Below are 24,824 nucleotides of genomic sequence, written 5' to 3'. Positions count from 1 at the left end.
ATCTCTGAGTTCGAGGCCAGCCTGGTCTACAGAGTGAGTTCCAGGACAGCCAGGGCTACACAGAGAAACTCTGTCTCAAAAACCTTTAAAAAAAAGAAAAAGACCTTAGGAACAAAAATTCAAGCTTTGATAAGGCACAAAAGTAAATTCAACGGCTGTTAGTTTTTAGAAGGCCTACCTGGCGGTTGCCAGGTAACTGTGGGGAGGAGCATACCTGGCTGTTGCCAGGTAACTGGAGGTGGCCTGTAGAGGCATCTCTTCCTGTGAGGGACCAGCCACACACCGGTATAGTATAGAATAGAGTTTATTGAGGGCATGGGGAGGGGAGCCAGGAGGGTAGTAGAGGCAGAGAGAGAGAGAGAGAGAGAGAGAGAGAGAGAGAGAGAGAGAGAGAGAGAGGCAGAGGAGTAGAGAAGTAGACCACGTGGAGAGAGAGGAAGGGGGGAGGAGACAGAGAGGCAAGAGGGTAAGAGAGAGGGTAAGAGAGTGAGGAGGGGGCAAGCAGCCCCCTCTACAGTGGGCCAGGCCTACCTGGCAGTTGCCAGGCAATTGTGGGAAGGCGCACACCTGGTTGTTGCCAGGCAACCATGGAGTTGGAGTTCAGACAGAATACTAACAAGGGCCAAATGTGGGTGGTTCATGTCTGCAATCCCAGGTTTCAGGAGGCTGAAGCAGGAGGATTGCTGTGTTTATGAAAATAGATTATTGTGATTTCATTGCTAAATACTTAGTCATTGCCATTGATTATTTAGATAAGTTTGTAGAGCAGTACAATCAATAACATTTCAATATTTGAACATTTCCCTTGCTCCCAAGTTTCCTATTGGTCTACTAGTAGTTACCATCCATCCCAAACAACTCTCAGGAAACCTTGAATCTACTTCTTGTCTTTGTAGATGGCTCACATTTTGTTTAGTGATAGAATTTTTAGTTTTGTATGTAGAGTGTCTTTTTAATAATGCAAAAATATAAATGATATATTTCCTTCCAAGTGACTACTACTGAAATTCGACTTCTACTATGATGTATTAACTTAATATATTGACAGAAACAAATCAATGGTGCTGGTCTTGGGACCAGAATTCTGAGCAGTAGGTACCATGTGCAGTGCTTGCTCTTAATGAATGAAGGGCCTAAAACATTTAAAGTGAGTTAATTCAGAAAATAGTCCTGAGAATTCAATTAGAAGACATGACAAACTGTTTATAGTAAGCCTCTCTTAATGATGCTGACTTGTGTTTCTTGACATTTTATTGATTTTTAAGATTGTTATAAATGTACTCCTTTGCATTTAGTATGTATCAATCAGCAAATTAGTAAATTGTGCTTATGTTGCCATAGTCTCTGGTCTGAAGTTAATGGCTCGAACTGCTCACTTATGCTTGGGTCACATTAAAACAGTTATTTAACCCTCCAGTTTGTTTTTACAACAAAAAGAGGAGATTTATTTTGCCAAGCTCATTCTTCATTGTTGTTCTGGCCCTTCAACAGATAACCATAATTTAAATTACTCACTCTTAGAGTGTGATCTTGAAGAATGTATGTATTTTATATGATAAAATGAGACATTGTGCTTTTTAAAGGCTGGGCAAGCATTAAGACTGTTTCCGGATGGCTGAAAGAAATAAAGTGGATCAATTAAGTTTTTGTTTTTGTTTTGCCAAACTTTCCTTTCCTTTGGGTATACCAACGATTATTTACCAAGTACTAAACACTAATGAGCAGTCCTATTTGTGCATTTTTTTTGTAAAAAAAAGCTCTGATTAACATACTTCCCTCCACAGTTTATTTTGCCTGGCAGAAAAGTACTATTTGATATGGTAACTATTAATGACATTTTGCAGTACACTGCCCCTGAGCAAACTTAAGAACCACCAAGGTAAATAAATAATCAGGAAACAATAGAAGTGTAAATATTCTCCAAGACTTGTGTCTTATAGGTAGCTCAGACCTACCAAAATCTATGCGTTTAATGTATTGACCACCCTGAATTGTCCTTTTGGGCATTATTGAGTAAAAACGAACAGTTAATACTCTCTCCAATAAAACACACATTTAAGGCAAACTGTTATTGCTCCAAAGTTAAAGACAACAAATAAAGATTGCTCTCATCCACTATTTTTATAATTTCTAAACTGATGAATTTTCTCTCTCTCAGATTTTCTAAAACTTAACCCTATTAAAATTGTGATTTAAGGTTCCATATATCATAATTGAGGAGAGGGTGTGTTATTGTGTCCATGGAATGTAACTTTGACTAATGATTGTATGCCTTTCATACTCTAGGCATGATGCAGAAGAAGGTAGAAGAGGTTGCAAACGCGGTTGAGGAGTACCGTCGCAAGGAGCAAGATGCCATGAAGACTGCTTTTGAATAATTTTCCCTCCAAATTGCTCCTTTTGGATTATTCATTAACCCTGAATTCTGATTATATTAAATAGAATAGTATTTTCGGTTACTACTTAATCTTTGTTTGCAATTTTGCATGCATTTATTTTTACTTAAATACTGTGAAGAGAAGTCTACATTTTTTTTTCTTTCAGAATGGAATAAAATCTGGACACAATGATAATAATTCTTACCCAGAATAAAGTAACCCCCATGCCCAGGCAGTTGCTTACTGGTATGGATTTTGTGTGTATAATCTCTGTCTTACTTAGATTCTACATACTATCACCAGTACACACCAACTTCTTAACTGCAGCTTAATTGTGGGCAGTTGTTTGCCAAATTGCACATGCCACCCAGTCTCTACTGGGTGTTTGTGGCCATTCACAGAAAGTGCTGGATCCTGTAAAATCTCAAGTGAAATTTGCTATCTACCCTGAGATATAATTTTACCTGTTAAGGGCAATCTGGGCAATGAAAAGGAAGTGTATCATAAATTACAGCAAGTGTCTTTCAGGAATTCACAGACTGTAATATGGTTTTTAAGGATTAGAGATTTAATTAGGTCTTTTATTTTCAATGTACCATGTACCACACTCTTGGATAATATACCCAGCACTGAATTATGGGTAAGGTCCAGTGATCCACTGACTTTTGACAACATACAGATACCTCAATGCTTTTGTTTTTAAATCAAGATCTCACTGTAGACTATGCTGGCTTGGAGCTTACAATCCTCCTGCCTCAGTTTTTCAAGTGCCACCATACCTACCTGTCCTGGTAATTTTTATCATTTGTTTTGTTTTAGCATAGGATTTGGACCTGTTTGGTGTAGTTTCTGTCTTTAAAGGAAAAAAAAAAGCCTTCTTAGCTCTAAAACATCTTCATCTCTTGTATTTCATCTAAGAATAAAATGATGTCCTGAAAATAAAAATAAACTGATTAAAAGATTTTAAGTGACTGAACTGAGTTTTTGTTCCCCAGATCACTCGTGAATGCATTGAAGGGTTCATGTTACAGAAAAATAAATAAACTTTAAATGACTACTAGTGGTAGTAAGTTTTATGAGTAGAATAAATACTAGAACTTAGTAGATTCACTTCCTATACAAACGTTGCCATGAAATAGATAGTTATTTCAGTTAAGTTTCTGTCAACTCTCAAAATTATACAATGTGAACTGGACCTGGTAGCATAGGCCAATAATCTCAGCCATCTGGAAGGCTGAGATAGAGGGATCAAGATCACAGATTCAAAGCCAGCCTGAATTCAACTAAATTAAGACCTTGTCTCAAAGATTAAAACAATGTCAGCCTGCAGTTTTGTGATAGAATGCTGTCCTAGCATGCACAAGCTTCAGTCTTTAATACTGAAGTATGTGGGGGGGAGGGTAGGGGGAAGGTTATGACAGAGAATAATGCAGACTATTAAATCTTGTAGACTCTTAGAGGTAAACATGGCTTTTGAGTAAAATCTTGAGTAATCTATAATTTTTAGAGTTCAATATTATTGCCAATATGCCCTAGATTAGGACAAAAGTCCTTACTGTTTTTGGTTTTGTTTTGTTTCTGATAAAACTTTCATATGACAGCCCACATGTAAGGGAGGTTCCACATTCAGTAAAGTCAATATAATGTTTTATATGAATTTCTGGTTTTAAATCTAATTCACTGGAGAGAAAACAAAATCGTCCTGGGCAACACTGGGTTTTGCCAACCATTTTGTGAGAATAAAAATTTTGTTTCAAGGCCGGGAAGTGATGGTGCACACCTTTAATCCCAGCACTTGGGAGACAGAGGCAGGTGGATTTCTGAGTTCGAGGCCAGCCTGGTCTACAGAGTGAGTTCCAGGACAGCTAGGGCTATACAGAGAAACCCTGCCTCAAAAAAAAAAAAAAAAAAAAAACCCAAAACAACAACAACAAAAAACTTTCTTCAAGTCTCCAAAGTTTTCTGATTTCTTTTTGAACACTAGCAGAGGTTTTTTTTTTTTTTTTGTTTTTTTTTTTTTTGGTTTGTTTTTGTTGTTGTTTTGCAAATTTTCTCTATAAAGAGGAAGCTAAAGTCCTATTTACTCTGTCCCTTTGCACTGTCCTTACTGGAATTTGTAGTATTTTGACCCTCAGTACATAAAAGTGGCCATTGGCTCCCAGATTAACCCAGTAAGCCCCAGTGTACTGTGTGAAATTTGGAACCTTACACTAAATAGCCCCTAAAGAACATTTGATTCTGGTTCTGAGTTGTCTAAAAGATATGACATTGCTCAAACCAATGTTAATTTTAAAGATCAGAAATAACCCATTTTGCTAATAATTTTAAGGCAACCATTGTTACCTAGCTTAAGTATTAACTGAAGGAAAGTTATATTTCTAATGACCTTTAGTCAATATGTAGCCATTTTTCTCCTTCAAGAGGAATTTGAAAGCCGTGAACAGATTTTTTTTCCTTTTAATATTAGATGTTCAATAGATTCAAGAGAAGATTTTGATTATTTAAAACATTTTTTCCATCAGTCTCAACTAACCCAGACCCCTGGGAGCTCCCAGAGACTGAGCCACCAGCCAGGCAGTACACAGGGGCTGGTCCAAGGCCCCTGGAACATATATAGCAGAGGACTGCCTGGTCTGGCCTCAGTGGGAGAGGATGCACCTAATTCTGTAGAAACTTGAGGCTTCAGGGAAGGGGGCTGCCTGGTATGGGGGAGCACCCTCTCACCCTCTCAAAGGCAAGAGGGGAGGAGGAATGGGATAAGGAACTATGGGAGGGGGTACTGGGGGCAATGGCTGGAATGTAAATAAAATAATCAAAAGACCATTTTCCATATGGCAGAATTAAAATTGCTTCCTATTATATTCATCAGAAGCATGCAGTAAACAAAGCACCTTTGGAAACACCCTGAAAACATGTCTTATTTGTTAAAGAGGAACTTTTGGCTCAGTTAAACTAATCTTGTAGATTGGTGTCTTAGTTGGGGTTTTACTGCTGTGAACAGACAGGATAACCAAAGCAACTCTTTATTTATTTATTATTATTTATTTATTTATTTATTTATTTTTCTTTCTTCTTTTTACACTCCAGGTTTTATCTCCCTCTTGGTCCACCCTCTGTTCCGCATTCCATACCTCCTTCCCCACCTCAGGATGTTCCCACCCACCCCGACCCCACCAGATCTCCCCACTCCACTCCCTGGGGAGTCTCTTGAGAGTTAGGTGCATCTTCTCTGACTGAACCCAGACCAGGCAGTCCTCTGCTGTGTATGTGTTGGGGGCCTCATATCAGCTGGTGAATGCTGCCTGGTTGGTGATCCAGTGTCTGAGAGATCTCCGCGGGTGGGTGGGGAGGTTTAGGTTAGTTGAGACTGCTGGTCCTCCTACAGGGTTGCCCTCCTCCTCAGCTTCTTCCAGCTTTTCCCTAATTCAACCACAGGGGTCAGCAGCTTCTGTCCATTGGTTGGATGTAAATATCTGCATCTGACTCTTTCAGCTGCTTGTTGGGTCTTTCAGAGGGCAGTCATGATAGGTTCCCCAAGGTAACTCTTATAAGGACAACATTTAATTGGGGCTGGTTTACTGGTTCAGAGGTTCAGTCTGTTTTTACCAAGGTGGGAACATGGCAACATTCAGGCAGGCATGGTGCAGGAGGAGCCGAGAGTTCTACATCTTCATCTGAAGTCTGCTAGCAGAATACTGGCTTTCAGGCAGCTAGGATGAGGGTCTTAGAGCCCACTCCCACAATGACACACCTACTCCAATAGGGCCGAATCTTCTAATCATGCCATTCCCTGGGCCGAGTATATATAAAACATCACAACTGGTATAAAACCATCACCTTGTAGATTGACATACTTTTTAGTTTGTCATAAATTTGAGAGATGGATTTTTTTCTTTTTTTTCTTTTATTGGATATTTTCCTTATTTACATTTCAAATGTTATCCACTTTCCAGGTCTCTGCCCCAGAAACCTCCTATCCCATCCTCCCTCCCCCTGCTTCTATGAGGGTGTTCCCCACCCAACCACCCACTCCCACCTTCCGCCCTTGCACTTCCCTACACTGGGGCATCTAACCCCCACAGGATCAAAGGCTGCTCCTCCCACTGCTGTCCAACAAGGGCATCCTCTGCCACATATACCACTGGAGCCATGGGTCCCTCCTTGTGTACTCTTTGGTTGGTGGTCTAGTCCAAGGGAGCCCTGGTGGTCTGGTCTGTAGATACTGTTGCTCCCCTCATGGGGCTGTAAATCCCCTCAGCCCCTTCAGTCCCTTCTCCAACTCCTCCATTGGGAACCCCGTGCTCAGTCCAATGGGAAAGGTGGATTTTTAAAGTTAACTCCTGATAAGGTGTATAATACCAAAGACCTTAAAGCTTTTTACAGAATGTTTGATATGCTTTTAATATGGCAAAAGGGATGCTCTGAAAATGTAATAGGTAGTACACTTTAGCTTGGCACCACATTCCTTCTAGTGAAATTCTCCAGACATCCCTTCGTACCTACCACTTGGGTTGTCTGGAGTTATATACAGATACATAAAACGCTTTTCACAACCTTGCTTTCCACTTGCAATTCCACAGCCATCCATTCTCCAGTCTTCCCACCTAGGAGATTTGTTATGTAGTGTGTGTATCACTCCAGTATCAATAGACTGTTTTATTAGAACTAGACAAATTTACTATGATGATAAAATGCTCCATCCTTCGACGAAGTCAAGCACACTATCAACCTTGGTACGTGTTCCATTTCCCTATTCACAAATTTTGTCAGGCATACAGTTTGGCTGAGCACCTGTGTTAAGCCCCACCACCTTAAAAAATATGCCTAACTCACAGACTGATGTGGCTTACAATTTGTTTATACTTAAACTCGATCTTTACTCTCCATCAGAACTACAAAGCAATGTGTGTTTGCACTTATTTACTAGAGCACTGACATTTTCATTTGGTGGATTGCAGATAACTTGACTATGTGCCACGATATTTTAAATCTACTTGCCTAGAAATTCTTGGGAAGTACAAAGGAATAAAGCTTTTGTTTTGTTGCAGTAGCTTCAATTTGGTCTTTTGCTGACTGGAACAGGACAGTATCAGGGAGTTTGAGCAAGTCTGAACTTACTGGATAACCTTGGGGTATTTAAATGTCTTCGAAAAGCTTTAAAATCATACAGTGTAACTGTTGCCTATTCTTCTGAAGCAGTGGTTCTCAAGCTTCCTGATGCTGTGACTCTTTAACACAGTTTCTCATGTTGTGGTGACCCTGGGCCATAAATGTGGGAAAACCCTGCTCGTTGAGGTTGAAGTCTACCATTGTCTGAATACCCTTCTGAGCTAGGTGCAATGTGGAGGAATCCTTTCTTCGGATTCTCCTTCTCTGACCTTGTCCCCATCCCCCATCCCTTGCCTCAACCTGTAAAATGTTACAAGCCTTAGGTTAAGAGTACGGGTTCCACTTCCTTTCTCCTGATAAGAAACCAGTGACCTAGCACCTGAGATTCCTGGAGTGCTTCTCAAGGCTAATGAGGCATCTTATTACCTTAACAGCCTGTGTCCTTTGACCATCCCGGATACTCCTACCCCTGTCCCCAAAACCATGTAAGCCTTGGATCACACCAAGTAAAGTTGATCTGTGCCCCTCCCTCTGACCCCCGCCTCTCCCCTCCCCCGCCAAGCTGATTCATACATCATTTCCATATGTATTCACAGAGCTTCCAAACTCTCAGTACACTGTCTCTGTTCCCTTTGCCCTTGTGGACTGATATCAGCACAAAATCCCAGAGGCAGGGAGCATCCCAAATAAAATTATTTTCATTGCTACTTCACAATGGTAAATTTGCTACAGTTATGAACTGTAATGTAAATATCTAATATGCAGGATGTCTGTTATGGAAGCCTAGTGAAAGGAGGTAGTGAGCCACAGGTTAAGAACTGAGTATCCTCATTTTACATAAGAGGAAGCTGAATTAAACTAGTTAAAGAAATTTACTAAAATTCATAGTCCATTAATTTACCAAAACAAAATTTTAACATCCAGAGCAGTGCAAAACCCTATTATGCTATATTGTCAATAACTGAGAACTGAAATCTAAACCTAAGTTGTATGAACCCTAAAGTCTACAAGATATGTTTTTACCTTACCTGGCCCCTGATATAAGAACATTCCTATTTAATTAAAAAATAATCAATTAGGTGAGATAGTAACACGGTTAAAAATCCAAAGGTCATAAAGATTTGTTTGGCACACACCTGCAATCCCAGTACTTGGGAGGCTCAGGCAAGAATATCACAAGTTAAAAGCCAGTCCGAGCTACATACAAAACCCTGTCTCATCACAACAATTTCAATAGGGACAAAACATATAAAGAGCTGTATTTTTCCCTGTTCTTGTCCCTAAACCATTGAATTCTGTTAATTGGAGACATTGTCATATGTTCTCATAGAAATATCACATGCATATGCAGGCACATATATATTCCACCTTTTATACAAATGCAAATATACTATATGTTATTCTGAAACTTGCTATTTTACTAGCTATATTTTCAGAATTGTAATACAAAGGACTTTACCAGCTTTTCATCATTATACAGACTTCATTGAATGTATTTGGATAATTAAGCTTTACCCTCCTCTGCCCCAGTATTCTGCTATAGACAATAATTGAACAGTAATCCATATAGATTGAGGATTTGTTATATTGTGGATATTATTTGTAGATGTGTTCAATTTCAATAGTGACATAAAGTTGCACTTATTAGAGGTTGTACCAATTTACCTCCTAGCCTTTCTTAAGTTCTAAGTAATATATATATATATATATATATATATATATATATATATATATATGTGTGTGTGTGTGTGTGTGTGTGTGTGTGTGTGTGTGTGTGTGTATGCTATTTAGGGTACTGTTTAAAAAATCAAAAGTTTTTTTAAATTTTATTTAATCTTTTTTTTTACAGTCCAGTTTTATTTCCCCTCCTTGTCCATCCTCTGACCGTTCCACATCTCAAATGTCCTCCCCACATTTCCATGAGGGTGTCCCCACCACCCACTCCCACCCCACAAGACCTCCCCACTCCCTGGAGCCTCCGGGCTCTTGAGGGTTAAGTGCATCTTCTCTGAATGAGTCCAGACCAGGCAATCCTCTGCTGTATATGTGTTGAAGGCCTCATATCAGCTGGTGTCTGCTACCTGGTTGGGGGTCCAGTGTTTGAGAGATCTCTGGGGTCCAGATTAATTGAGACTGCTGGTCCTCCTACAGGGTTGCCCTCCTCCTCAGCTTCTTCCAGCTTTTCCCAATTCAACCACAGGGGTCAGCAGCTTCTGTCCATTGGTTGGGTGTAAATATCTGCATCTGACTCTTTCAGCTGCTTGTTGAATCTCAGAGGGCAGGCATGATAGGTCCCTTTTTGTGAGCGCTCCATAGCCTCAGTAATAGTGTCAGGCCTTGGAGCCTCCCCTTGAGCTGGATCCCATTTTGAATCTGATGGTGGACCTCCTTTTCCTCAGACTTTTCTCCATTTTTGTCCCTGCAGTTCTTTCAGATGGGAACAATTCTGGGTCAGAGTTTTTAACTGTGGGATGGCAACCCCATCCCTCACTTGATGCCCTGTCTTTCTGCTGGAGGTGGGCTCTATAAGTTTCCTCTCCTCACTGTAGGGCATTTCATCCTAAGGTCCCTCCTTTTGAGTCCTGAGAGTCTCTCACTACCCAGGTCTCCTACCTGTCAAGGTTGCCTGTTTCCATTCTTTCTGCTGGCCCTCAGGGCTTCAGTCCTGTTCCCCCTACCCAATACTTGATCATGTTCCCCTCCTCCCCTTTCCCACCCAGGTCCCTCTCCCCACCTCCCTCCTGTGATTGCTTTCTTCTTCCTCCCAAGTGGGATTAAGGCATCCTCACCTGGGCCCTTTGGCACGTGTTCCACTATGTTCATAGCAGCCTTGTCTGCGATAGCCAGAAGCTGAAAACAACCTAGATGCCCCACAACAGAAGAATGGATACAGAAAATGTGGTTCATTTACATGATGGAATACTACTCAGCTACTAAGAACATGGACATCCTAAATTTTGCAGGCAAATGGATGGAACTAGAAAATATCATCCTGAGTGAGGTAATGCAAACCTAAAAGGACATGCATGGTATGTGCTCACTAATAAATGGATATTAGCCAAAAGTACAAAACCATAGATCTCAAAAATCATAAGTTTTATTTCAACATAGTTTTAGATTTACATTAATGCTTCATACTTAGTGTTCCATATATATTTCACTATTTCTCTTAGTGTGTATCTTGCACAACAGTATAGTTGTCATGTCCAATGAAACTTATTAAATAAAAAGTATACTTTATTTACATTTACTTAGTTTTTATCATGTGTCCTCTGTTTCAGGATCCCACAATACATTTAGAAATCATATTTCTCTTGTTTCTTCATAAATGTGACAGAGTCTCAGAATTTTCTGCTTACCCTTTATAGTTTGGAAGAGTAATAGTTCTCCTTTGTTTTATTTTTTGGGTTTTTTTTTTTTGTTGACTTTTTAAAGAGAATCTCTATGTAGACCTGACTTGCTTTGAACTATGTAATTAAATGAACTTTGTAGCTTGAAATTTCCACCTTATAAATTAATGCCTTTTCCTGTCTTTAGAGATACTTGCATTTCCATTTTGTGTCATTTAAGAACACATACTTTTATTGTTGTTATCCATGTTGTTGTTATTGTTTAAATTAGATATCATGTAATCCAGGCTGGCTTTGAACTGTGCCTATCAGAACATGAACATGTATTCCACTCCCAGTTTGCATGGTATTGAGGATCCAACAGGTGGCTTTGTGCATGTCAAGCCAGCACTCTACAGATTGAACTACACCCCTAAACCCAAGAACCAATGCTTTTAAACACTTTTGAAACAAGTTGGATGCTCAGAACTCGGGTTACAGACTATTGTGAGCTGGTGTATGGAAACTGAACTCTGGTTCTCTGAAAGCGAAACAAAGTACCATCATCTCTCTCCAACTCCTACCATATCTGACTCTTGATAAGATATTCAAAAGCCTGGGTACGTACTGCTTCTGGCTTTAAACTAAGGGAACCCAGAAGGATCTGTTACAACTAAGAGAGAAGTGCAAGCAATGTGGTCAGACCAGAGGCTTGACTGGAAACAGCAGGTAGATCAGACAAATCCTTTAAAGAGAAGCCTTGATGACAAGAACAAAGGTGATTAGAGACAGCCTAGGTTTTATTGATAGTTGGAGAAAGAGCCAAAGGTGAATCCTAGGTTAATGAGTTTTATATTTTGGATGCTATCTTTAACCTGGGCCAAAAAACCTTAATTTACAATATATCCATCACCCAATACCTGCTTTCTCTTTCCATCAGCACATAGTTCTGTGTTACTACAATTCCCAGAGTTCCACGCTCCCATCTTCATCACCTTCCAGTGTGCCGCACAGATTTCTGGGAGTTGAGGTCTGGTTCCTATTTACCCAAGTTAGTGATAGGGGCCTGCGGAAACATGAAGAGGTAAGGGCGTATCCGGGTTGCAGAAGGCAACTTTTTATCATTTACTTTGAACATTTTGGTTTTTTTTTTGTTTCTTTTTGTTTGGAATGTGTCACGTTCTTGAGGGGGCGGGTTATCTCCAGCGAGAAGACAAAGGAGAAGGGAGGAGGCAAGGCCGCCGGACGAGTCTGCTGGGGTGAAGTTCTGGAAGGGCCACAGCCAAGCCGGTTTCCACAGGAATGTTTCCCTCGGGGCAGAGGCCTCTGGAGCTGCCTGGCCTCTCACATTCCTAGCTCTCCGGATGCACAAGCCAGCCCCTCCCTGGACCGCCCGCCCGTCCTGCTGGGTCTCACCCGCCAGAGGGACATAGGGTGGGCACTTACATTATCTAGACTTAAAGACATAGTGGGCCCGCCACACGGGGTATGCTTTCAGATCTTAAAGTTCGAGAGTGATAGTTTGCTTCTCCAAATTGAGCACAGAACTGGCTCCACGTGCTTTGGGAGAAGAAAGGCATTGCTTCGGGGCAGTTTCCCCTACCGGTCCTGCAGTAAATGGCCCTTTGAGCCTGGGGTGGTCCTCATTAACACCCAGAGCTTCACATTTGCGTACAGGACTGGAAACCTTCCGAAAGGATCCAATTAGTTTTGTATTCGCTCTGCGGTAGAATCTTCACTCTGGAACAATGGTACAAAGAACCTGATTAGGAATGCTTTCTCCTGGATTCCTAGTTGCCTAGGACTTTTTTTTTTTTTTTTTAAAGTTTTTTTGTTGTTTGTTTGTTTTATTTTTGTTTTGTTTGTCGTGTTTTTACGTTTCCTCCGCCTTAGTTATTTTAATTATCCTGTGATGAGATACCTCATACATGAAAAATGAATCTAGTGTCTAACTTGGATGATCATAAAGAGCTGTATGCTATACAGATTAAAAGGTAGGACACGATTCACATACATACCTTAGAAGCCCCCTTGGCTCTTTGATTGCTTCTCCCCCTTCTGACTGAGAGTTTGCACCAATTCTTCCTTTGCCTTTTGTTTGTTTGTTTGTTGTGGTTTTGTTTCTTAGTTCATTTTCCACAAATGAGTTTAATCCCAGAACAAAATATTCCTAGTTTTAGTTTCATCTGTTTTTTTAACCTTCTATAAATGGGAACATAGTATCTTTTTCTGCGGTAAGCTATTTTTTTTAACATAGTATTTCTCTATAGAGGCATGTATGTCGGTATGCTTATTCATTGGTAACAAATTAAATTTAGCAGTAACTTTTGGGATTGTAAAGAAAGAAAGGTAGAGAACCTTCAAAGTTTTTTTTTTTTTTGGTTTTTCGAGACAAGGTTTCTCTGTGTAGTCCTGGCTGTCCTGCAACTCACTCGGAAGACCAGGCTGGCCTTGAACTCAGAAATCCGCCTGCCTCCACCTCCCAAGTGCTAGGATTAAAGGCGTGCACCGCCACCGCCTGGCCCTTCAAAGGTTTTTAAAAACTTAGTTCCAAAGTTATTTTAGAATTTTTCAGTATAGGTCCAGAGCTTTTTAAGAAATCTTATAATTACATGGATTTTTCTATACTTTATTATAAACCCCAGTACACAGGTCTGTTTTGTAAGAAATGCAATATTTTTATTCTCACAAATTAAACTCATCTTTGTGTTTGTTCATTTGTCTCTACTCTGTTCTTACAGGGTTAAATGGTTGTATTATTTCTTGGTACTTGAATAAGAGTTCTTAATCACTTGACTTTGGCTCGAAGCCATAATCCAATTTTCTACACTGTAGTGTCTAGGCTACAAGTTGGTAAGACAAGACACTCTTCATATTCTCTGCCCTTCTTCAGAATTTCTTCTCCAATGGCTTCAGATCTTATGTCCTCAACTGGCTTCAGATTCCTCTCTGTTGAGTCTCAGACTGTCCTCCCAGTAAGAATTTTAGCCAGTCGAATTTGTTGTTGCTTCAGATCAGTGCCTTGGAAGTGCACTTCATGCTAGGGTTTCAGAGTTCTAAGAGCTGCTCACCTTTGTAGGTATTAGTGACACTGACTTTCTGTTTCCTAGACATTTATTCTATCTGGAAACATTTTCCTTCCTTCATACCAACATTCTGTCAAGCTGTACAGTTTGAAATTTGAGTGTTTTTATTTATGTCTGTTTGTTTTGCTTTCTTAACATCATTCTCTTAAAGGCCTCTCCCGTTGAATCCCTCCTTTGTATTCCTGCTATTATTACTGACCTAGTCTGGCCCTTCTTTGCCATATATCTCAATAGTTTCCTAACTAGTTGCTCTAATTATCTTCTAATCCACATGGTCTTAAACACTGCTTACTCTTTCACACTTAATGGACTGATAAATTGCTTTCTAATACCTATATACTCAGGTCTGGTCCAGAATCCTTTAGTTTATGTATTTAAGGCTATTCAAAGCGAGAATCTAAATAGAGGTTCAGTTATCTTACAATTGTGGGCTGGTTCGTTCTCATTATCTCTCTCTTTCTCTCTCTCCTTTTTTTCTCAAGACAGGGTTTCTCTGTGTAGCCCTGGCTGTCCTAGAACTCACTCTGTAGACCAGGCTGGCCTTGAACTCAGAAATCCACCTGCCTCTGCCTCCCAAGTGCTGGGATTAAAGGTGTGCGCCACTCCTTTCCGGGCTGTCTCTTTATATTTACTTTCCCACTCCTCCTTTTCTTTGTCCCACCAAATCTTTCAAATTCAATTTTAAGAATACCATTGTGAAATCATCTTTACCGCTTTAGCTCCCAGTTTACCCCTTTCTTCTGCAAACTTTCATTAATTTGAGCATGTCTCTGTATTATCATTTATTTAGATTTCCCTCTCTCTTTTTTAATAAATTTTTACTTATTTTATGTATATGACTACACTGTTGCTGTCTTCACACACACCAGAAGAGGGCATCAGATCCCATGTTGTGAGCCACCATGTGGTTGCTAGGAATTGAACTCAGGACCTCTGGAAGAGCAATCAGTGTTCTTAGCCACTGAGCCATCTCTCCACCCCAAATTACCTCTCTCTATAGGCACATGCACAGAACACAAGAGGATATATGTCTTCTCCCTAAATATATTACAAATTTCTTGATCAAAACTATGCCTAGAATATCTTGAATTTCCACAAGTAGTATCTTAGTTAACTTTTCTACTACTGTGGAAAGATACCATGACCATAATCAACTTGGGGAGGAAAGGTTCACTCAGCTTACAGCTCCCAGGTCACACTCCATCAAGAAGGGAAGTCAGGGGAGGAGCTCAGAGCAGGAACCTGGAGGCAGGAGCTGATGCAGAGGACATGGACGGGGTGTTGCTTATGGGCTTGCTCCTCATGGCCTGCTCAGCCTGCTTTTTTATAGTACTTAGGACCACCAGCCCAGGTGTGGTACTGCACACATTGAGTGGGGGCCTCCCATATCAACTATCAGTCGAGAAAGTACACCATAGGCCTGCCCATAGGCCAGTTTGGTGAGGGCATTCTCTCAATTCAGGTTTCCTCTTCCAAAGTGACTCTGGCTGTGTTGTTTGACATAAAACTAGCCAGTTCAAGTAGCTAGCACAATGCCTATTGTGTACTCAGAGTAGTAGAATGATGAAGACATGTCATTGAACAAATGGACCGCTGATGGGTAATATAGATGGGGGATATATTTTCAGATTTTATGTGTCTTCTACTTTCCCTATGGATTTTGTTTTTGTTTTACATCTGTTCCAGGGTAAATAGCTGTGTGAAGGATGAAGAGCATGTCCTGGAGGAACTGGAAACTGAAGGTGAGAGGCAGCTGAAGAGCCTCCTTCAACATCAACTTGATACCTCTGTCTCCATTGAAGAGTGGGTATTGATTTGTAAACAGATTATAATAGGCCCTCACCTGCGGGTTTTCTATCCCTCTTAAAGCTTGATGGGAGCACGCCTCTCTCACCCAACCACTTTCTTCAGAAGACCTCTTTAGACGAAATCAGATGTCGCTTTTGTGTCTTTTTATAGGAAGTTTAAGTGTGTATTGTACTGAGCCCAGGTTAAGTACTTTTACTGTGTCCCACTATAGCACCCTGTATTTCCCCTAACATGGCATTTATAATTCTATGTGGTCATTTCCTACTTACTTTGCTTCCTTTCTACTAGTCTTTATATAGGTGGAAGCTTTTTTTTTTGTATAGATTGATATTTTTATAGAAGATTTATTTTGTGTGTATGTGGGGCTGAGAGAGGGCGAGGGAAGTAAAGGAGTTTATGTGAACCCCATGTGTGCGAGTGCCTGCAGAGGCCCGAGGGGTTTGGATCCCCTGGAACTAGGTTTTCAGGTGGTTGTGGCCTGCCATGTGGGTGCTGAGAACTGGCTCGGGTCCTGTGCAAGAGCAATGAGAACCCTTACCTGCTATACCATCTCTCCTAGCCCCTTGAATTTTTTTCTTTAAACTGTGAACTCTCAGAACAGAACACAGCATGTAATGTATAGTATGTACTCAGGTAACATTTGTTAATTTAGTCCTGGATGCATGGGGCAATTCCATTTTGTTGTCATGGTACTTCGCCTAGGCAATAAAATGGAAGAGAGACTTTGCCTATGAGCTTCATTGGACCTGTTTTAATAGGAGGCCCCATCACTGTGAATTCAACCGCAAGATGTTCTTATTTGCTTCTTTTGTGTTTTGCAGATGTGTCTCTAAGAAAAAGAGTTTTGCCCCTGGGACTATGTATAAGCCCTTTGGGAAGGAAGCAGCTGGGACAATGACTTTGTCCCAGTTCCAGACACTACATGAAAAAGACCAGGAAACTGCTTCTCTCAGGGAACTAGGGCTCAATGAAACAGAAATATTGATCTGGAAAAGTCATGTTTCAGGTGAAAAGGTAATCAGGCTGTTTTGTTAATAATGTTTCTTTATTTTCATTTATGCCAGTTGATAGGGAGCAGCAGGATACTCAGGAGAGAAATCTCATGCCCAATTCTGTGCCTCTATGTTAGGGTGTGGAAACCAGCAAGCGGGTACAACTGAGCTCCCCAACATAGTAGTTGTTTCATTTTGTCATTGAGAAACTTTTTGTTCTGAATTTTCATAAGACTGAGTGTTGGGTCTGAATCTTCTTTGGTTTTTAAGATAGAAAGATTGGCTAAAGAGAAGCTGTTGATTGGCCCTTAACTAAAACTTCAACAAACACTTCCAATTTCTGAGTCTTTCTCATCTTCTTTCTTATGTGAGGTTTCAGATTCATGTTTGTGCTGTGTCTTTTTTTGATGTTAAGCATCTTATTTCCCTGCTTTCAGAGGACAAAGCTGAGGGCAACTCCTGAAGCAATACAGAAACGGCTTGAAGATATTAAAGAAAGGATCTCAGAGCGCCAGCGCATCCTTTGCCTGCCACAGAGGTTTTCAAAGAGCAAACAGCTGACCCGAAGAGAAATGGAAATTGAAAAGTCATTATTTCAGGGAACTGATCGTCACTCCTTCCTTAAGGCTCTTTATTACCAAGGTATGGGATCCTCACTGACTCTGAAATCTTCTTTAACTGGAAGAAAGATTTAACATCAGGCCATTAGATATGGGGACTTAGTGAAAGACAAGCTGTTACTACTCCTGAGAAATAGACAGTCCCACAAGAGATACAAATATGTGTATAGTTACTAGCATGGAAAGTGTTACTATACAGGGTTTAATCAAATGCCAAGGTGGTATAGAACATAAATGATTTACTATCTTAACAGGGCAATGGGCATTTTTAAATGTAAAGGGGAAAGAACATTACTGCTATGTAGGGAACAGCGAGAAGTTCAGTGTGGCACTGAAACAGGGTATGGTCAGGAATGTTGTCTGATACATGACAGGGAAATACAGCTAGATCATGATGAGTCTTTAGGCTGAACTGTAAAACAGTGTAAGATCTATCCATGAACAGTATGTGCCTTAACCATAAAGAATTTGTTTAGTAATTTTACTCTGCATGTTGGAAGCTACATTACACAGAATGTGTTTAAGAAATGGTTCCTAGCCTTGTACTAGTCAGCTTAGAGGTGCCCACATGTACCCTTTAGGAGTAATGATACATACATGGCTCAGTGCCACAGAAGTTCACAGTTTTATTGTTATGACTGAAGAGGGCCTCTCAGAAGAGGTAAGATCTAAATATTCTTTTAAGCTTCTATTAGAGAGGAAATAGCATTTCAGCTGTAGTAATTGGTTGAGAGCACTGTTAATTGGGTGAATTTTAAGAGGTCAGGTTACAAAGGTAGCTGAAATACTTGCCTCTGATTTGTTTGATAATTGAAAGGTATATGGAGTTAGTTTCTTCAGTTAATGCATTTGAATACAGTATGATGATAAAAACTGGATTTGGAAATGATTAATGTGGTGGCCAGTAAAGGGAATTAGAGAGAGGAAAGAGAGTGGCATTAAAGTCATTGAGTTATCAACGTCCCGACTGGAATGCTGACAGTGGACTTGAGAGGTAAAATTAGTTGTACATGATATGACATTGTAAGAATTGAGCAACCCGTTGATTGAAGATGAAGGAGGTGACTCATTGACTAATGAGATGGTGAAAGGTTATGCAGGTGGCAGAGATGTGGTAAAGGGAGGATGGCTTTCTGTGGTAGACACGGCATACTGAATGTGAATGTCGGTTCTGGGAGCAGACTGCCTGGGGCAAACCTGACTCCCCACTTACTAGCTGTGTACTGGCTATCACTTTACCCCTCTCTACTTCAGTGGCTTCCTCTGGGAAATGAGAGCGTCAGTTGTAGCCACACTGTGGAGTTGTTAGGACGAAGTGAGGGAACACATGGAAATCAGAGCAGGACCTGGTAGTGGGGTGGGGGTGGGAGTGTGTGTCTGTCTGTCTCTGTTCTCTTTACTATCTTTGAAACTCCTTGCTTTAAACCTTCACAGCATACCACAAAAAGACAAATGCAGACAAGTACATGAGCTCAATGAAGAGGAAGATAAAATTAGGCACAAAAGGCAAGTTGAGAGTTTTCTTACAGTGTTAGATTTAGGATGGTGAACTAGGGTCCCAGACTTCTAAGTTGAGCACTTATTTAATTCCATATTCACTATATGACAATGTGTATAGGAGATGATTCAGAGAGAACATAGTGTCCTGATATGAAATATTAAAGAGAGGACTTAGTCAAAGTTGTCAAGATTTTACATTTAGTTTTGTTTTTACTTCTATAGCTTTATTGTACCAGACAGACATTGACCTTGCTGGTTTTTAGATCTCATTGCACAAATAATTTTGAATATCATTAATCAATGTAACTATTGATGATGATGATGTAATAATTAATCATAAGTAGAATTTTATTTTGAAATGAACTTACAGTAAAATTGCATGGGGCCTTCTTTTGGTGTACAATTCTGTGAATTGTAAATCATGTAGATTTCATGTATCCACCACCACAATCAAGAGAGGAAACAGCTTCATTATGCTAACTCTCCTCATACTATCCCCGTTACAGTCACCCCATTGCTTGCCCCAAGTCCCTGGCTCTCACTTATCTCCATTACTTCTGCTTTACCTTTTAGAGACTGTCATATAAATGGAATCATGCAGTGTGTATCATTGCGAGGCTGGCTTCTGTCACTCAGCATAATGCTTTTGAGACTCATCCAAGTTGTTGTTTATATCAATAACTCATTCATTTTTGTGGAGTCCCATTTCATTGTGTGGATATTCCATACCCATTCACACATTGAAGTGGATTTGGGTTTTCCAGGTTATGGTCTTTATGAATGATATTGATATTAACATTCTTGTGCAGGTTTTTGTGTGAACATAAGTTTTTATTTCTCTAAGGTAAATATCTAGAAGTGGGATTACTGGGTCATATGGTAAGTGCACATTTAACTTTATATGAAACTGCCAAACCATTTTCCAGAGTGGCTGTACCATTTTGCATTCCAACCAGTGGTGTATGAGAGTTCACTTGCTCTACATCTTTGTCAGCATTTATTGTGATTGTTCTGACAGGTGTTGTTTTAATATGCCTTTTCTTAATGGCTAATGATGCTGAATATCTCTCCATTTGCTTTTTTGCCATCATTATATTCTGTTTGTTAAGGTTTCTGTTCATGTCTCTGTCATTTTCTCATTGGACTGTTTTTCCTTCCTATTGACTTTTGAGATTACTCTATATGCTAGCCACAGTCCTCTGCAGGATGTGTGCTTTACAATTGTTTTTAACAGTCTGGAGGTTATAATTTTATTCTCTTAGTAGTATGTTTTTAATTGTGATAAAATATACATAAGATAAAATTTCCTATTGTAACCATATTTAAGTATTTACTTCTGGAGTGTTAAGTATATCCATTATTCTGTAAGTATTTCCAGTATCCAGCTCCAGAGCTTTTAAACTTACACACATTAAAAACTACTTTATCTTACCTCACACCCTCTGCCTTCTAGCAACCTCCATTCTACTTTGTGAATTTGAGTACTCTATGTACCTCACATAAATAGAATCATGCAATATTTATCCTTTATGATTAGGTTATTTTGCTTAGCATAAATGTCTTCATTGCTGATTCATGTTGTCGCATGTGTCAGAATTCCATTCCTTTTTTAAGGCTGCATAATATTCCATTGTATATACATACTGCTTAGTTTAATCAATTCATTCATCCGTGGACACTTTCAATTACTTCCATTTTGTACTGATTGTGAGTAATGCTGATGTGAACATTGGTGAACAAATGTTTGATATCTGCTTTCAGTTCTTTTTGTACCTATATAGAAATGGAATTGCTGGATCTTATAATTCTGTTTCCTTTTTGATTAGCCTCCCTACTGCTCTCTATGCACACTGTCATTTTGCATTCCTACCAGCAATGCACAGAAGTTCCAGTTTCTCTAAATTCTCAGGAACATATGTTATTTTTGGTCTTTTCTCTTTTTTGGATAATTACTACTTTAAAGGTGTGACTTATCTCATTGTACTTTTAATTTGCATTTTCCTACCTAATGCTGCTCTGTATTTTTTCATATACTATTTGACCATGTGTCTTCTATGAATAAATATTCATTCAAGTATGTAGATATTAATCACTTCTCAGATACATGATTTGTAAATATTTTCTCTTGTTCTGTGTCTGCTTTTAACTTTTCATAGTATCTAATTCACAGAGTTCTCTAATTTTTCTTTCTTTATTTTATTTTTCTGAGACAGAGTTTCTCTGCGTAGCCCTGGCTGTGCTGGAACTCTGTAGATCAGGCTGGCCTCTAACTCAAAGATCCACCTGCCTCTGCCTCCTGCATGCTGGGATTAAAGGCGTGCGCCGCCGCCACCACCTAGCCATTTTCTTTATCTATGCTTCTGTTAGCGTATCTAAGAAGTTAGCACCAAATCCAATATTAAGAAGCCATTTTGTCTTTGTTACCCTCTGAGCTGTTATATTCTTTGTGTTTCTGTTTAGGTATTTGATCCATTTTGAGTAAATTTTGCATATGGCATAAAATAAGGTTTCAGTTTCATAGTATACTTGCTACTATTGAGTTTTCCCAGGACCATTTTTTGAAGACTGGTCTTTCTACCCTGACTAATCTTACTACTCTGTTCAAAGATCATTCACCATGTGGATGAAAGTTTATTTCTAGGCCCTTTGGTGGTTTATATGTTGGCCTTATGCCAGTAGCATGCTGTTTTGTTTTGTTTCATTTGAGACAGAGTCTCTCTACAAAATCTCTTCAGTCCCTTTAATGTTGCAAACATTGGCTTGTCAGCTGATGGTTTTATCATGCAGGTCTTGTTTTGGGAACCATATTATTGAGACTTTATGGGTGTAGCTTCTCATGCCTTTTTGATTGAGGTTTTTAGTTTGCTTATTTTAAAGTATTAGCTTATGTTGATAATATAGGATTTACATTTATTATTTTATTCATTTGTTTATGGAATTAGTTTTATCTAGTATGTCATTTTAATTAACTTGATGAAATTCTTCCCATTCCCTACCAGTGTGTGTGAATGTGTGTGTGTGTGTGTGTGTGTGTGCGCGTGCACAGGCATGTGTGTGTCTTTTATTAGCTACCTCGTTATCTTAAGGATTACAATTAACATCTTAGATTAAACAAATTAGTTTGTATTCATGGCAACATCATTTTAATCATATCTAAAATGTGATTCTATTTCTGTTCTCATACTGTTATCATACAGATTTCATCTGTGTAGATTTTCAAGTACAATAGCAGTTTTGTAATTACTGCTTTACATCAGATCAGATGAAGAATAATTAGAAAGGAAAGGACTCTTAGACTATGTTTTTTGTTTACCTATGTAGTCAACTTTATGAGTGCTATTCCTTTCTGTGCATCTGAGGTACTATGCACTAGTCATTCATTTTGACCTAAAGGATTTATTTTCTTGTAGGGTAGGTCTTCTGGAAATGAATTCTTTATCTGATAATTTCTTCTTCAGTTGTTAATTGTATACTATTAGCATATATTAACTATTACAAACTAATGGATTTCATTCTGACATTTTCTTATATGCATATAACACACTTCAGTTGTAGTCATCCTCCTGTTATTTACTAGTTTTTCTTTTCCCCACTCTCTGAAGACGTTTCGATGGATGAAAACTTTTGGTTTACAACCTTTTTCTTCTAGCACATTGAACATGCCATCTTCTTACCTCTGGCCTCTGTGGTTTCTGCTAAGTCAGTTGTTATTTTTACTTGGATCTCTTTTTATTAGTCTCTTCTCTTGTTTTAGTGATTCATTCTTGGGCTGGAGGGATAGCTTAGCCAATAATGTGGTTGCTGTGTAAACATGAGAACTTGAGTTCAAACCCCAGAACCCACCAAAAAGCTGGGCATAGTGACACGTGTTTGCAATCCTGAGGCTAAAGAGGCAGATAGGTGGATCCCTGAGCCTTTCTGCTTGGGGGGCTCCAAGCTAATGAGAGATCCTGTCTCCAAAAGCAAAGTGGATGGCTCCTAAGGACCAACAGTGATGTTGTCCTGGGTCCTATATATACACACAGTCACTTATGTGAATGTCAAGCCTCTGTAACACATGAGTTACCCCACACATACAAACCCATATGTGTTCATGAGAATTATGTACACACAAAAATATTTACTCTTTTCATTCCCCTTTGGAGTTTGGATGTATGTATGCAGGTCTATATTTCTTTGAGTTTATTCTACTTTGATTCTATTTTTGATTCTGTTGAGCTTCTTTGGTGTGTAGATTACTGTTTTCCATCAGTTTGGAGATGTTACTAGCCATTGCTTCTGGAAATTTTTTTTCTGCCCTCTCCTTTAACTTCCGAGAGTCCTGTGATCTGTATGTGCTGTCCGAGAGAGTTAATCATTTGCCTCATCCTCTGAGACTGTTAATATTTCCTTGTCCTTATTTGTTTTTCTTTCCCAGACTAGATTATTGTTCTCTGAGTAGATAGTGGGTTATCTTCATGTTTGTGGAGTCTTTCTTCGGCCAGCTCAAATCTCTTAAGTTCTGTTGGTGAAGTGGTCACGTCAGTTACTCTGTGTGCAAATTCCAGAGTTTCTGCTCAGGTCCTCATTTTCATGTCCTCTGCTTAGTTTTAGTTTCTATTTTATCAGATAGTCTGGGTTTTTTTTCCTTCAGTTGTTTAAGGAACTTAGAATAACTGTTTTAAATTTTTGTCTAGTTACCCTACCATGATTCTATTGCCTTTTCTCTTCCTGTGTATGGGTTGTACTTTCCTCTTTCCTTATAATATTTTTATTTTTTGTTGAAAATTAGAGATTTTAAGTAGTATAATGTAGTAAATGTAAAAATCAGTCCACCATCACCCCATAGATTCATTGATGCCATTGCTTAGTAAATTTCTTTTGTATTTAATTCTAAGAATTATGTCTTCTCTCTGTTTCCTTAGCAAAGTAGTCCTCTAAAGACTGAAGAGGGTTTCCTTAAAGGTCTTAAACAAAAATGTCTATCATCATTTGCTTAAGGATCTATGTCTAAGTAGCTCAGAACACTCTTTCAATACTCAAAGGCTTCCCGCTCTGCCTTTGACGTCACTTACTACTCAAACTAAGCCTTAATGTCAGCCCAAAGTGAGATAATAGGGTCTTCTCGGATCCCAGCTGTCCTGGGCATATACACAGCTTTGTTTATGTTCATTGCCTCCCAGATTCTTGGGAACATATCTGAATCTTTGAAAGCCTACTTTTCCTTTTAAGTTTCTACATGGATTTAGTATATTTTGATCATCCTTGCCCTTCACTCCTTCCCCTCCTGTCCTTCCTGTCCTCCTTCTCCACATCTCACCCTCCCCATCTTCATGGGCTCTTAATTTTTTAATAACCACAAGTATAATTCCTGCTGCTCAAATCTGCATAGGGCAGTCCACTAGAGCATAGGCAACCTACCAGGGGCCATACCCTTTCAGAAAAGTGACTGCCTTCCCTAACAGCCATGTACTGCCAACACCTCCTCAGCTCAGGGTAGGGGCTTCTGTTTCCCTGGCCCCCGACCCCGCTGGAATGCTGGAATGTTGGCCATCTTGATCCTGTATGGGATCTTTTTGTTGGCCCCGTTTTAGTCTCCAATGTTAATTCCATGTCAAACAGATGTACTGTATACAACCTCCACCAATTAATTTTGACAAATGCCATAGGGATGAACTCTTTTTACAGTAAAGGATAGCAGATCAAAAACAGACAAGTCTTCAGAATGTAGCTTTCCCACGGGATGCCAGGCATATGAAATAGTACAGATTTTCTGAAGATGGGCTTTTTTTTTTTTTTTTTTTTTTTTTTTAATGTTCTAGAATTCTTCTACCCTCTAAGTCCAGCTATACTGCTGGGTTACAGCTTCTATAATGACAATAATGTTGAATCTTTTTTTAGGGCTTTGAAGCTGGAGAGAAAGAGATAGGATTATGGAAAATTGAAATGCTACAAACCTTACTTACTAATCTTACTTTTTCTTGAAACACTGTTCCATGTTTTATTGCAAGCATTTAATTTT

The 24,824-nt window shown here is 39.4% G+C and overlaps 2 protein-coding genes across 6 annotated transcripts in view; both read left to right on the top strand.

The window, feature by feature from the left end:
• The window catches only part of Nup62cl (nucleoporin 62 C-terminal like), a 56,077-nt gene extending 52,729 nt beyond the window's left edge, over window positions 1-3,348 (top strand). Inside the window, exon 9 of one of the 2 annotated variants that reach the window (XM_034486142.2) lies at window positions 2,287-3,348. In XM_034486142.2, the coding sequence (XP_034342033.1) occupies window positions 2,287-2,378 (92 nt within the window). In that variant the 3' untranslated portion in view covers window positions 2,379-3,348. The remainder of the gene's footprint in view (window positions 1-2,286) is intronic. The other variant, XM_076919109.1, reaches the window with a different exon arrangement.
• Window positions 3,349-11,835: 8,487 nt separating this feature from the next.
• Rbm41 (RNA binding motif protein 41) overlaps window positions 11,836-24,824 on the top strand; it is a 77,502-nt gene continuing 64,513 nt past the window's right edge. For 3 of the 4 annotated variants that reach the window (XR_013106042.1, XR_013106043.1, XM_034486066.3), the window contains exons 1-4: window positions 11,836-11,900; window positions 15,589-15,705; window positions 16,533-16,725; window positions 17,141-17,345. Coding sequence is in view for 2 of the 4 variants with exons in the window: in XM_034486066.3 (XP_034341957.1) it covers window positions 11,893-11,900; window positions 15,589-15,705; window positions 16,533-16,725; window positions 17,141-17,345 (523 nt within the window). In the remaining 2 variants the exon portion in view is untranslated. Of the gene's footprint in view, window positions 11,901-15,588; window positions 15,706-16,532; window positions 16,726-17,140; window positions 17,346-18,757; window positions 18,830-24,824 lie in introns of all 4 variants that reach the window. The other variant, XM_034486067.2, reaches the window with a different exon arrangement.

This window comes from Arvicanthis niloticus, chromosome X (assembly GCF_011762505.2).
Source record: "Arvicanthis niloticus isolate mArvNil1 chromosome X, mArvNil1.pat.X, whole genome shotgun sequence".
In the NCBI taxonomy this organism is placed as follows: Eukaryota; Metazoa; Chordata; class Mammalia; order Rodentia; family Muridae; genus Arvicanthis; species Arvicanthis niloticus.
This window is presented reverse-complemented; position numbering and strand designations above follow the sequence as displayed.